This window comes from Salvia splendens, chromosome 18, assembly GCF_004379255.2.
Source record: "Salvia splendens isolate huo1 chromosome 18, SspV2, whole genome shotgun sequence".
Classification (NCBI taxonomy): Eukaryota; Viridiplantae; Streptophyta; class Magnoliopsida; order Lamiales; family Lamiaceae; genus Salvia; species Salvia splendens.
The window spans coordinates 12,150,396-12,165,735 of NC_056049.1; the positions used below are offsets into that span (position 1 = coordinate 12,150,396).

Genomic DNA, 15,340 nt, shown 5'->3' on the forward strand with positions numbered 1-15,340 from the left:
TGGTCTAAAATGAATGCGTATTTCGTTATCTGGTTATGCAATAGGATTTAGTTACTTTTTAAATCATAATAGGTGTTGTTATAGAGTCACCATTCCTTTAGTGCATAAATAGAGATCAAATCTTAACCACTAGATAAAAATGGGAGGATTAGATTGAGTTTTAATATTTCAAAATTTTGAAAACAAGGTCATTTTAAGGACGTTATAGTTCATTTTTGAAAATTTAGATTTTAAAAACACGGAAGTAATTTTTAAATTACACGAAGGTTATTTTTAGATAGACTTTTATTAGTTTATTTAGAAAATTCGGATTTTATAAATATAAAGGTAATTTTGTGATTAACAGCAACCAAAAGACCCGAAGGATTTTCTCCAAACAACGGACCAACAATTTTACGTCTGAAAATTAATGGGTTTAAAGTTTGGATCGGATACAAAACAGGTGCATCAGACAGAGTCGTTGCCACAATCTCTTGCAGAGACTCTAATGAGATTACCGAGGGCACCATGCTCGCGATACTCACTCAACTAGCCCCATGCTAAATCGACGCTATACACACCGAGAAGGCGAGAACGACATGATACCCGACTTATGCGAGCTTCACGCCCATTGTGGCTACGAGAAAGAGTCCACCATAGATCTCGGCGGCAGACGAGATCTTATACTATAACTGGCACACCATCATCAATTGTACGTTACTTACACACGCAACCGTGCTCCAAGAATATAGCAGTGCACCCACGACCGAACATCATTGCGTCGACCGAACCTTCCGAAGACTAGCGACATACTCCCTTCGTCCCAAGTTACTTGAGTCGTATTCTATTTTAGGTTGTCTCAAGTTACTTGAGTCATTTCTTTTTTTTGCAAAAAACAAAACATCTGCCGAAAAGAAACAACTCAAGTAATGTAGGACAGAGGGAGTTTTTTTTTGGGTGTGCATGCACAAAGATGTTAAAGAGTTTGTTGCAAAATGTATAGAATATCAAGCTACCAAATACTCAACTTAAAAAATGAGAGGTCTGTTACAACCTCTCAAATTCCAAATATAATACTCTCTTCGTCCCAAGGAAGTTGGGACATTTCTTTTGGGCACGAAATTTAAGAAATTGATTTGTTAAAGATTAAAGTTGAGAGAGTAAAGTAAGATAGGGAAAAAAGTAAGTGAGATGAAGAGAGAGTAAAGTAAGGGGGCAATAACATTTTTACAAAAAAAGAAATGACTCAACTACATTGAGACAAACAAAAAAAGAATACGACTTACCTACCTTGGGACGGAGGGAGTATGTGAGAAGACTACAATGGGCTATCACAAGCCTTCCACCCTCCCTCGAGGCTTCATCGCTATTATGGTCGCGATCGATCGACTAACGAAATAAACACATTTTGGGGTGCTTCCGACAAAATTCGATGAGCCTCGAGTGGCCTCTTTATTTGTTGACATGGTCATTAAACAGCACTGTTTCCTATAGAAAATTATATCGGATGGTGACCCAGTTTTTGGAAGTACATTTTGCAGGGAAGCATTTAAATTAAGCGACACAAAACATAAATTTAGCACGACATATCACTCTCAAACAGATGACAGTCACTACTACCTCCAAATGATCGTGAATAGTGTTGCGTGTCTCTCCTTCTCTCACATGTGATTCACGGCTGCCAAAACTAGCATCCATTGTTGTCATCAATCGACCTTCGTTCGGCTAGCGTAGGCCTTGAATTAACTTCTTCAGCTCATCGAATTTAGCATCCGACATTGCCATTGTGCCTCTTGCTCGAGGAGGAGCATCGCTTGTTTCCAATAGACTTCATGGAAGGATGTTGTTATCTTCCCCAATTAATCTGTTGTTCTTCCCCATCCGCACGATCCTCCCTCAGTGCCGTCTTTGAGGATTGGCCGCCTTCCCCTTTCGATGATCAACAGCTCTGATACCACTGTTGCAACATATTTTTCTGAGCTAAACCCCAGTTGCATCTTCAAACTTCAAAGGATGTTGATCGATGGAATTCTCCACCATTGTAGGAGACAGAATTTGCAGACATGGGGAAAACATAATGAAGAATAGGAAATGTATAGATGATGCAGGAAAACATAATGAAGAATAGGAAATGTATGGATGATGCTGAAACGTGAACTAATACCCGAATGGTGTATAGGCTAGGAATGGAAGATTACAAGACATGAACTACTGAGCCAAACCTCTCGGTTACAATTCTAAAACAACGATAACTATCTATCGCCGAGTCGAGCCATATATAATACTCCCCCCGGTCCCCATTAGAAGTCTCATTTATCATTTTCATCCGGCCACCATTAGAAGTTCCATTTCACTTTACTATTTTTTGGCAAGTGGACCCCACATTCTATTAACTCACTATATTCACATTTTATTATAAAATCATTATTTAAAAGTAGGATCCATACTCTACTAACTTTTTCTATCACTTTTAATTACAAAATTAAACAATTTTCATAAAATCTGCGCCGGTCAAAAATGGGACTTCTAGTAGGGACCGGAGGGAGTAGTTGGCTCAACCTCTCAACTACTTGCTGCTACAACAGCTGGCAATGAGTTGTTATTCTCTCTACTCAAAATGTATTGCAACCTATTCCTTCCGACAAAGCTACCACAAGGAAAAATTCCGAGACTACTTATAACAGATGTAACCCTTCGGGAATCTAGGATAAAGCTACCAGATTACTTTATCTACAGCAATTATAACATCAAAATAAGTGTGGGAAAGAAGCTTCTGTTCTCATTGTCAAATTTGATATAAATATATGTGGTCACTGTCTACGTTACAACATACGGTAGTCAAAACCATTTCATGTGCACAAAATGGGGAAGACTTACATGTTTTAGTGATGCCTTTTTTCAACCTTTGTACCCACAAATGTTACCCTCAAGCTTGCACAGAATATGTATAATAGGTTAGAGACAGAGCAGGAGAAGCGCAACTAAGATAATCGAAATGAGAGGCCTGTTACTCAGAGAATTGTTGATAGGTGCTTGAGCTAGAGTTGAAGACTGTAGCTGAGATGGCGGTGGAGGTGCAAGTAAAGGTGCATCGCACTTTCCAAACGTTGTGTTTGCCTGCAATGTATCACACACAAGTTTCATTAGTATATAAACTGTCGATCTGCGAATTCAATGTAAGGGCTTCTTCACTTTTAGTTAGGGTTGGGTGTTCATTTCCTTTTGAGCTATTAGCTAGTTGATTATGAGGCGCCAATGTGAAGTTTGATAGCTTAAGACTGTTTCTAAAATGTATTTATATCTTAACATACAGATCCCTAATTCCAAGAGAGGAATTATAAGGAATAACACTGACATGAAATTGTGTTCAACACATGCAAGAGAAGATGCCCGAAAGGACAAACATCCAAAAGGTGCAACGAAAAACCGTTATAACCCAAAACATGATTTTGGTTGATGAGATGCAAATAATTCATCGATTCCATGAAGGGGGAGGGGGTGAAAATTGTAGATATTTTGTTTGAGAGTGTACACTGCAATAAGCAACGCTATCACAACCACAGGTTAAGTGCCCATTCCCCTTATCAACAGCTTCTGGGACTCCCCCTCCACCGCTCCTCTGCAACAAGAGAATAAATAACTTATGTCAAAAGCCCAAATAATATCCAAATACACTTAACATTTTTCAGGCCAAGAGATTTTAGTTAGTGGACCCCGTTGAGACTACATAGGCACATACTCTATAGAAATCAACAGCAATGAAATTTGGCCAGCGATTTCCTGCTGCTATATAACAAGTCCCCATAAGGTTGAGAAGATTAGCCGAGTTATCCACACAAACTTGCGATGCATTAGGATCAGTGTTATTAATAGCTTATGGCGGTCGGTCTAAAAACCGCCATAGGGATATGGCGTTCGGCATGGCGGTATTATGGCGTAAATGGCGGTCGATAAATTAACAAATAAATAAAATATAATACATAAAATAAGATGCAAAAAAATTAAAATAGTTATAGGAAAATTAGAAAATTAAATGGTGGAAGACAATAATTATGGAGACGCTTTCATCGAGTAGAATAGTTATAGGAAAAGAGAGATTTATACAGTGGAATTAATCCATGCATCGAGTAGAACAGTTATAAGAAAAGAGAGAGAATTAAATAGTGGAATTAATACAAATTGAGCATCCACAATAGTGGATTAGTGCCCGCCCTAGCTACAGGCTAGCGGTTAGGGCGGGTATCTAGTCCACTATTGCAATCGGCTAACGGTAAGGACGAGCGCGGAGCGGACGAGAGGTTGGGCATAGACTAACCGGCTAGCCTATCGCTGGCCGCCTATTTTGCGGCGAGCAATAGGCTACCCAATTTATTTTTTTTTTATTTTTTTATTTATACTCTATATTTACAACTCATTCCACTTCATTTTTTTAATATTTGATAAACACCAATAATTCAAATGAATTAAATCGTATTTGTCAATTTATTTGTTGGGCTAGGGCATTGGCTAGGCTATTGTTAGCCTATTGCTAGGCTGTTACTTGGCTAGGACAGTGGCTAGGCTGTAGGAAGGGCATGATGATGTGGCAGGAAGAGTTTTTTGCTAGACTATGCTAGTCTGATGCTATTGTGGATGGTCCAAGTAGTAGTACATAAAAATTTTCAGGTATCTTGAATCGTGAATGAAAATCTAGAATCTGGAGCCTTGTGCGTGTGGAGACTGGAAAGACGATAACTTGGATTGACAGCAGCGGTTATGGTTTTGAAGCCAGAAACTCCCATAAACCCTATAAATAGACTGTTTATAATGGCCAATGGGCTAGGTTACATGTCACGTGGGCCGGGTAGTGGGGTAAGTGGGGTCGTTTTACAAGGCAAAAAGGCATCTCGACCGCCATGAAAGCCATATCCTGCCACGGCGCTTCGCGAATGGCGGCCTCCATTCAAAAAAGGAAGTAAACTGTCATATCACATGGTGGCGGTGGCGTTGAGCCTAGATACTGCCACCGCCATCCGCCACGGCACCGCCATCTCCGCTTTTTAATAACACTGATTAGGATTACTTGGAAAGTGATTAATCAAAATCAGAGATCTTGAAGATGCCCTCATGGGAGAAGATTCTCCACGATTGGGACAAGAACCATCAATCATCCCATTTTTCCCATCTGCAAAAATCATATCTCAGTATAGTTCTGTATTAAATAAAAGTAAACGATCATTGTCATCAAAACGTTGTGCATATTTAAGCACTATCGGATAATCAAATAAAAGATAATTTACTCGTCGAAACAACTCTGTAAAATGAAACAAGTAAAGTTCTTCAGTTTCAAGACTGACCATACGGACTTATTAGCTCATTAATGTTTTTTCAATATATTAAGCAGGTAACTATCAAATCCAAGTAGAATAGGTTGCTATAAGGAAACACAAGAGAGAAATCACATGCAGAATAGTTATAGTCAATAGATTCGATCAAATATACAAACTGAATATCTAAGTTTGATTTGAGGGATTAGTAGTAAAACTCACACTGACTTTCCACAACATAATTCCATTCAAATGCAACCATTTCAGAAGCCTCCTTGGACGATTGAGAGGAGAAGACTACCAATCTTTGGTTCTTCATTGCCACATCATGAACTGTTGGCCAATCTTCACCATTTTTGGGCATTCGAGAGAGTGGGAACAAGTAGTGATTAAGTCCAGATGCATTGAACACTCTTGTCAGGCCTTGTGGAGTTACCACATAATCCTCAATGAAGATGGTGACAATTTCTGTTGGGCTTTTGTGAAGAAAAACTTGAATTTCTCTCAGTACATTAATAGCAGGTTGCTGGTGGTGAAATTTAATAAAAGACTAGTAAATAAATCAAAAATGGTAACAGAGACCACAATTAGCATATTAGCACCCAAATACATAGCACGGACATACTTACAAATGCAGTCACATTTAAACACCTCCCCCCAAATGAATGACACAACCAAATATCATTGTTGAAGTCGTACATGTCAAGACCTCGAACACCATTCTACAAAATGCACACAGCTTATAGTGAACAAAAATCTTGCTTTTATGTAAATAAATATCAATGTGTCAAAGTAAGTAATTGAGTTTAATTTACATCTTATAATCATGTTTCAGGATGCAGTACTAGTTCATCAGCATTGGTTCATAACTACAGCACTGAAAATTATTCAATGCTCGGACTTCTAACTAATTTCGTAAAGATGAAAAGGCCTAGATATGCTTAAGACAAAATAAATACATAAATTACTCACAAGCCTTTCAAAGAAAGGAAAAACTGAAAATGAACAACATTGGCTCATATGAATCATACTCTGGAAAACCTTCTAACTTCTAAGCATGTAGATCTTGCACGAACATTCTTCCTTCAAGAAATCAGATAGGCAAAGACCTACAACGACTATGAATTTCAACAAAGAACACTACCAAATTCAGCTTCAGCCCTGGAATATGAAGATACATTTATCCATATCACTAAGAAACCCTGCTAGTTAGTTTCTAATCCAGATTAAAATCGAGTGGCAACTAGCAACTAGTACCTCTTTCATTTTGACATCACAAACTTGAATTTTGGCTTATTAATGAAACAGGCTAGCCAATTACCAAAGAAACGGCAACTAACATAGCAGAGTACACGCATTTAGTCATATCAACTGACAAATCAGCATTACAGCAATGCCTCATTCAAATTAAATATAGCTCCAATGGTAAACAGAAACAACAAGTGATAAAAATATTAATTGTGATTACACACTCTGAGCTGATCGGTATCGGAATCCTCTTGATTAGTCGGTGCGAAGAGATCGGATCCGACACCTGATTTCCGCGCAGTCCGAGCATACGAGTTATGAGTCGTCAGCCATGAATATTTGTTAAAAGGCAGGCCTCCAACCTGCCCCAAATCAAACAAGTAATCCGCAATTGAATCAATATTATGCAACAAACAACTAGGATAGAGAAATAACCAGAAACTGCATACTTTAGTGACAGGATTTATAGGTGGAATGCGGGTGCAGCGAGGCCTGGTGTTGCTGTTGGCAGCGCAGGTGCTGCAATATGAGGCGGCGTCGCAGTTATTGGTCGAGCTCGAACAGGTTTCCCCAACCTAGGTTGAATTTTGAATTGGAGATGAGAATTAAGAAAAAAAATGCGATTTCCATTCAGAAATTGAAAATAAAATTGACCTTGAGGGTTGAAGAATAGTTGAAGAGGAAAGCTGCTGCAACGAAGAAAAGCTTTAGTGGCGCATAGTTGGGGGAAATTCCATGAAAGTACCTCATGGGAGCTCTTATCCGCTATTTGTACCCGCAAAAAAAAATCCAATGAAAGGAACGATGCGAGCGCCTCTCGCGTGTTTAAATGAAACACGCGTCTCTCTCTCGCATGTATAAACAAAAACGCATCACCGTCTCGCGTCTTTTAACAAACACGCATGAGTCTCATGCGTGTTTGCCACCAAAACGCCTCTCCCGTGGATGATTCCGTTTTTCCACTCACCGATGTACTCATTCCCGTTGCTCCACACATACCTCCCGCGCCCGTCCTGCAAATTCCTCTCCCACTGCCCCTCGTAGTAATCGCCATTGCTGTAATGCTTCACACCGTACCCGTGCTTCCGATCCCCCGACCAGTGGGAGTAAGACAGAAGCAGTATCTGTATCAAAGGCAAACACGCATGAGACTCATGCGTGTTTCTTAAAAGACGCGAGACGGTGATGCGTCTTTGTTTATACACACGAGAGAGAGACGCGTGTTTCATTGTTTATACACGCGAGAGAGAGACGCGTGTTTCATTTAAACACGCGAGAGGCGCTCGCGTCTTTCCCATCACTGGAAACATTTTTTTTCCGGGTACAAATGGCGGATATCCACTCCCATGACGTACATTCGTGGAATTTACCCCGCATAGTTGATGGCCTGAGAGTAGAGAAGATGAAAGCGCATAGATTCAAAAAGGTGACGACGAGAATGAAGGATCAAACAACTTTTGCATGACTGCATTTGATTTTTGAACTTCCTCAAAATAGCACACAGATTTATAAAGAGAAAGACGAGAGAGACTCTGTGAATTTTTTTCCTAGAGATGATTGACGTGTCTCTCTCTTGCTTCTTTTCTCGGTTTATAAAATTAAAATTTTATTATAAGAAGTATTCTTTCGCTACTCCCTCCAAACTATAGAATTAGTTATAGAATTAGGGTGTGTTCGGTTGGCAAGATTAAATCTCATGATTAAATATGTATCATGTTTGGTTCATAAGATTGAACCCTTCAACTTAATCCTAAATGGATAGTCTCATGATAATTATTCATAGCATCCCCCTCCAACTAAAATAATCCCACAACTTAATCCTAGATGGATAGTCACATAATATTAGTCATGGCAACCGAACGCCACCTTAGGATATTTAGGATTTGACATTGATTTAAATACGTAATTAATAAAGTACTAAAGAATATAAAAATAGTTAGAAATTATATAATGAAATAGGACCCATTGTCATAATAAATAGATGGACTATTTGTATGATAAAAATAGTTAGAAATTATATAATGAAATAGGACCCATTGTCATAATAAATAGATGGACTATTTGTATGAAATGAATGAAAAAAAGAAATATGATATATTTTTATTGGACGTAGAGAGCATTTCCTCCATCTTATTTTAATTGAAGCAATTATTTTTATAATAAAAAGTAAAAAAACAATTGTTTAGTGGTAAAATTGAAAAAATAAAATAAAAGAGATGCCATGCCCGCCCTTTCTAAGGATAGAAGAACGGTTGATCGCGACTAGTGGGGGATTAAAGAAGCGGGGAAGAAGGGGGAAAACAACTGTATAATTGGACTTGGCTCGGAATAATAGAAATAACTTGAATAAACTCAGAGTATCATCTCGACAGGTACATAAACTCGATCAATAATAGGTGATCTCAATCGAAAAACTGTTTTAGCGGAAGCGTACAAGAGCGAATGGCATCATGTACGGAGACACGATGCATCCAATCACTATTTATCGAAGAACATACGCCGTCTCTGCTCAACACCACCCATTGTCATCACTGCTCAACCTGAAAAACTGTTTTAGCGGAAGCGTACAAGAGCGAATGACATCATGTACGGAGACACGATGCATCCAATCACTATTTATCGAAGAACATACGCCGTCTCTGCTCAACACCACCCATTGTCATCACTGCTCAACATATGCAGAGCTAAGTACTTGATGCGCTCAGTGAACACAAGCCAAATATACTTTTCTTTAAAATAAAACTGTCATGTCAAGCCATTACTGAGTGAGCTCGAGGTTTTATTAAAAATGCCATAGGACACTAAATCATTTCATAAATCATAACCATTTATCTTTCCTTGCGTTTAGAAACTATTGTATATGTTCTTTCTGGTGCCGGGAAGGTAGCCACCTTCACCGGTCACAATAACCGGCCAACCCGTTCGATGACTCATGGTCTCTGGTGTACACTAGTCCAAGTAGGGACACTACTCACGCTGGGACCCGAATTCGATTAACCATACGTGGCAACAACCACTCTAGATAGGTCTCATAGACCACATCTGAACTATACATGAACTAGAAATGTGGCCACATTTCGAGTCCACTAGACCGGCCAACTCGAAGGATAGCTCCAATCCACATGTTGTGTACACTAGTCTGGGCAGAGACGCTCACCACACTCAGACACGAATCCGATTATAAAATAATTGGTCTAGTAGGGACTCTCCCCTTGCTAGACAAACACATACACATTTCTCAAAACAAAAACATGGCATGACGTACCCTTTGCAAACTCTACTTTTCTCATAAAACGTGTTTGAAACATAAATCATTTTTCTTTCAAGGTCGAGCATCATATCACATCACATCACATCACATCACAAAGTCGAGTAATTCAAAACCACTCAAAAGACTATACTTCGCAACACATGACAATCACTTTCACAGTACACACATAATCATGGAATAAAATAATAATTGCAGTAACACTTAATAGACATCTCTTCACATAAAATGATGCTCAAACCGATATATTAAAACGAAAGCTCTTGAAAATAATTTAGTTCGAAAAGCCACGATCATATCTTAAATAGAAAGTCCACACGTAGCAAAGATTTCAATATAAGATAGACTTGGCACGTAATTCGTATTTAAACTGAAAGCCAATCTCGTTCGTTTAAAATCCTTAACTTGCATTTCTTGCTACAATCTTAACTCATTGAGATAGCCCTTTTTCGATATTTGTGGCCGCGACGCCGGCCGGTCATTCGTGCCATCGGTCCGCATGTAACACTTTCAACACATATTTTCTGCCCAACTAATTAGGCAGCCCAACTATTAAAAAAAATTCTAGTCCAGATCCTTGTTAAACCTTGTTGGTCCAAACCTTAATTTGCAGCCCAAAAACTCTTCTCCTTTAAAACCATCGATCCACTTTTAAAGAGAGAAGGGAATTGGCTTTCTTCTTAATATTCCTACCGTCTCCAAATGCAAATCCTACAACTCTCATCTCTCCATCCTTCTCACCCTTTATTTTACTCGGTGGCAGCCTCCCCCACCGCGACATCGCCGCTGCTGCTGTCGCGAGGCTGCTGATCGGAGCAATGGTCATCGCTTACACTCCAACACGATCACGCCGTGTCTGTGTTGAGGTCAGCAAGCGCCGCCGTCTCTGCCACATCCAGCTCGCATTACAGCTGATCGGACGCGGCCCTCTCAGCCAAAGGTAAGGCTGAGCCTCCCTTGGTTAGAACTCAGCGCCGCTGCTGTCACGGTGCAGTCGGCATCGTCTCCGGCAGCCTCCAGACTCTCCAGCAGCCCCATTCTCCGCCTCTGCTGTCCGGAAGTCCGCCGCTGTGTTGAGATCAGCCCCTCACCGCAGCTGCCGTCGTGCAGCGCTGCTGTTGGCTCCGGTCCAGCCACCGCTGTTGCTGCTGTTCGTGCGGCAGCTCCGCCATCGCACTCCATCGGTAAGTTCTCACTCCCTCACTCTCTTTTCCCCTTTTCTTCTTTTCTATCTTTCTATTCTCTTTATGAATATAGAGATTTTGGTGTGTTGGCAAAAGAATATGGCGTAGCTATGTATATAATAGCGGAAACTGAAATTTGTTGGGAATTAATTTTCCATTCATTTCTGAATTTCAATGCAGGTAATGGTGAGTTCGTTACAGCGTAACGGCAAAGGAGTGGCGAATTTACTTGGATTTGATACGTGAACATGCGAGGAATGGTGAAGGAGATTATGGAAGAGGTTTACCAATAAAACCGTATAGTGATGGTTGGGTTTAATTGCTGTTAATTTCCAATTAATCATGAGGATAGTAAATGAAGTTTGAACTCCTCTTGATTGAGGATACCGTCCAATACTCCTTATACTTGAACGTAGGAAACTAAGAAAAAATTAGGCTCACAAATTCCACCTCCGTTTCAGAACGATTAAAAGAGATAGAAAAAGTCGGGGTGTTACAGAAGCTCACTTCGTTTCCATATTGATGTACCTACAAAACAAATAACGCACACACCAAAGAATGAAGAATATAGTGAGGAGCTCACTTCCCATAATATAAATCCCCTTTCCCCAAAACTCACACCCAATGTCGTTCGAAAGGCTTAGAAATTTTGGTGGCTAGATACTCTCCTTCACTTGCTCTCAATGATGATAATCCACAAGGGTAGCACAATTCACAAACAAGATATGCAACTAGACAAGTAATTACTAGTTCTAGATGCCAAAAGGTAAGTTAAAGCAAGGGGCTAGGCTAATGGGACAAATCAACAAACACTTTGTGTGTACAATTTCACCCAACAACAATAAACCCAACAATTGATGTAATTTCGGCCTACAACTTTATAACAATCAATTTGACATACCCAGTAATACATACACCAATTTATAGCTAAAGCCCATGGATATTTTTTTTAAGTATCTCTTGTTTGTTTTTTTTTTCTTTTGATAATTTTCTAACAATTACAAGAACAAGAACCAATGGCTCTTGATACCAAATAATGTGAATCTTAAGGATTCAAGACACATATGTTTCCCCGGACTTGCTCTTATAAATATTTCAACAACCCAACAAGAAATGAAACAATAAAAAAGGTGGAAAAGGAAGAAGATGATGGTGTTACGATTTAGATAGATGCTTGGAACCTATGGACCTTCTACAAAACAATGAATACAAACCAATGTAACTTTCACCAAAGCAAAAATCTAATGGCTCCACAAAACTAGCAACACAAGAACTAGAATTGCATACCTTAAAATTTAATCTAAGCCCAACAATAGATTGAAATGCAACCACAAGGGATTTTGGATAAACCTTTATAAATGAAGGAGGTGCTCAAATTTGAGTCTTTGTTCTTACAATGTCATTCAAAGATGCCATGATAAACCCTAACATGTCTATTTATACTAGGAGTGAAAATGGAGCAAAATAAAACAATTCTTGGTAAAAAATTCACATTCCGGACAAAACACCAGACGAGTGTTTCCCACGGCTCATTTCACCCGCCCGCGTGTAGTTTCTGGACAAAAATTGACCTCTCGGCAAACACGCCTGACCGGGCGTTTCATGAAGACAAACGCACGGCCGCGCGTTTCCGCGCGTTTCTTTCTACATTGTGCCACTTTCGTAAAATGATAAAAAATTTCCTCATCCAAGCTCCGATTGAGTCGTGCAAGATACTCACGCGAAAACCTTTCGACGATGAAGACAATGGTAATCTTTGAATAGAATTTGGACATCATATGGATAGGCGAATTGTTGTTCAAATCTGACCCTAGTTGCAGCTTGGCTCATTGTCACCTCTTCACCTCACTTTCCTTGGTTTAGCGCTACCCGGATTCACATCAGAATAAGCTAACATAGTTTTTAGGGATAACAATAAAAACATAAAGACTAAAGCGAATAAAACCCAAAGGTAGAATCCTTGTATTCTTGATCTTCTCTTGAATCCGTCTTCAAACACCCTTGAACAATGAAGAACTCTAAATATTTCTCTCTCTAGAATGATTGCCAGCGACCGCTGAATCCAAGTATGTAATGGTAGAAGCAATGGGGAACCCAAATTTTGAATTGAAGAGAGAGGGTAAAGCAGCGTGTATTGGTAAAAGTATTGTAAAGCAGTGTGTATTAGTAAAAGGTGAAACTAAAATCTCGGAATTATTGTTGTAGTCCGTTATTATCTGTTTTAAAAAGTAGTGACAAGATAAAAATTATTCTAATAAAAGCAGTGACAAGATAAAAATTATTCCCTCCTTAGCTCCGTTCCCACTCAAAATCACGGAATATTTTTGGATTTAGATAGTGTGGATTGGTAAAAGTATTTAACACAGTGTGTATTAGTAAAAAAGGTGAAACTAAAATCACAGAATATTTTAGGAGTTAGATAGTGTGTATTGATATAAGTATTGTAAAGCAGTGTGTATTAGGCAAAATGGTGAAACTAAAATCTCGGAATTATTGCTGTAGTCCGTTATTATCTGTTTTAAAAAGTAGTGACAAGATAAAAATTATTCGAATAAAAGCAGTGACAAGATAAAAATTATTCCCTCCGTAGCTCCGTTCCCACTCAAAATCACGGAATATTTTAGGATTTAGATAGTGTGGATTGGTAAAAGTATTTAACGCAGTGTGTATTAGTAAAAAAGGTGAAACTAAAATCACAGAATATTTTAGGAGTTAGACAGTGTGTATTGATATAAGTATTGTAAAGCAGTGTGTATTAGGCAAAATGGTGAAACTAAAATCACGGAGTATTATCTATCTTAAAAAGCAGTGACAAGATAAAAATTATTCACTCGGTTCCCACTCAAAATCAAAGGTAAAATTATTCACTCGGTTCCCACTCAAAAATCACAGAATCGGTTCCCACTCAAAATCACATAATATTTTAATGACCTCCACTAAGACTTTGTACATCAATGAAATACTTAAAAAGCTACTAAATGAAAAAAAGAAACACAAAAAATACTAGTAACATTTTCTGCAATTTCTAATTATCAAAATTGAGGGACTGCTGTAGTAGCGGGCGGAGGAAGGCTGGCTGAGACTGATTCTGGAGTGGAGTGATTGCCAGCGACCGCTGAACCCAAGTGCAACGACCGCTGATCAAGAGACAGAAGTTACGGATCACTCGCCAGTGACCGCCGAAGATTGTGCAGCGGCCCACTGGGAAAACGTGGTGCACAGATTTGACATACTGTCCTGCGAAGATTTACCATACTTTGCTGCCTTTTGCCATTATTAAGGATGCACGAATTTATGGCTATATATACCCCCTCAAGTTTCATCAAAAAGATCTTCTTTTTGCTCCATAATTCCAAAGAGATAAATATTTGATAGTTCTTCATTGTTCAAGGGTTTTTGAAGAAAGATTCAAGAGAAGATCAAGACTATAAGGATTCTACCTTTGGGTTTTATTTGCTTTAGTATTTATGTTTTCATTGTTGTCCCTAAAAACTATGTCTTTAGCTTATTCCATTACGTGTAACTAAATTCATAGAATTAGGGATATGTTAGTAATGACTTTGGTTATACAATTCTTTTTATTTAAAACCTGTTTTGTTCATGCTTCGTTTCTATTCTAAGTATTGAATAATTACTTCACGTTTGAGTGAGACATTCTGTGATGATCTATTGACTTGCTACATAATCGTGAGAGGAGGTTGGCGAGTTAGAAGAGCTTAGTTGACACTTCTATTAGTTTCCTTTAAAACGTCACTGTTAATTGAGAGTGAGGACTTTTCAAGAGTCTTAGGAGCTTAAGAGAGTTACAAATCTAGGATTGACGCCCCTAGTGTATGTAATCTACGCTTGTGTCGCATGGGCAAAACTTATGTGACTCGTCCTACTGAAGTATGAACTGTGCTAGGGTGTTGTAGTTGAAATTTGTATAACCATAACTGTGAAAGCACATCCCTGTATATCCCAGATTTATTTAGTGCTAATAAAAAAAGCATCAATCATATCCCAGGACGCAAAGACTCCAGATGGGGCTAGCCCCAAGCCAGACATCATGCCAGATGCTGATCTTCCCTCACCCAAGGACCAACGAATATAATCAAGCATGAATGACCAAATACGACGAAGACGATGCCAAGTAGGACAATCATGCGACCAACATGCAGATGTATGCAAATGACAAGGAAGGATACTGTACTTCTAGGTCATTAGCTGAGCCCAGAGAGAGTCCTAAGGAAGAAGTCTCCACCACAACTTGAACCTAAAAGCCACTGCCACCTCCCGGAATCGGCAACTGCCCAAACCCCCTGATAAGGCTCGTTTTATGCTTAGTTTTAATGGTGATTGATATGCTGAATTGG

The 15,340-nt window shown here is 39.1% G+C and overlaps 2 protein-coding genes across 2 annotated transcripts; both read right to left on the minus strand.

Moving 5' to 3' along the window:
• Positions 1-2,736: 2,736 nt before the first annotated feature.
• Positions 2,737-7,283, minus strand: LOC121776745 (PI-PLC X domain-containing protein At5g67130-like). Its single transcript, XM_042173915.1, has 9 exons — positions 7,188-7,283; positions 6,983-7,108; positions 6,758-6,895; positions 5,915-6,007; positions 5,508-5,811; positions 5,042-5,143; positions 3,719-3,852; positions 3,512-3,598; positions 2,737-3,096 (listed from the first exon to the last, which is right to left on the minus strand). The coding sequence occupies exons 1-9, from the start codon at positions 7,281-7,283 to the stop codon at positions 2,935-2,937; spliced, it is 1,242 nt and encodes a 413-aa protein (XP_042029849.1). The 3' UTR covers positions 2,737-2,934.
• A 122-nt stretch (positions 7,284-7,405) lies between these two features.
• Positions 7,406-10,627, minus strand: LOC121776746 (phosphatidylinositol 4-phosphate 5-kinase 3-like). Its single transcript, XM_042173916.1, has 3 exons — positions 10,495-10,627; positions 7,889-7,920; positions 7,406-7,657 (listed from the first exon to the last, which is right to left on the minus strand). The coding sequence occupies exons 1-3, from the start codon at positions 10,625-10,627 to the stop codon at positions 7,406-7,408; spliced, it is 417 nt and encodes a 138-aa protein (XP_042029850.1).
• Between the last annotated feature and the right edge of the window lie 4,713 nt (positions 10,628-15,340).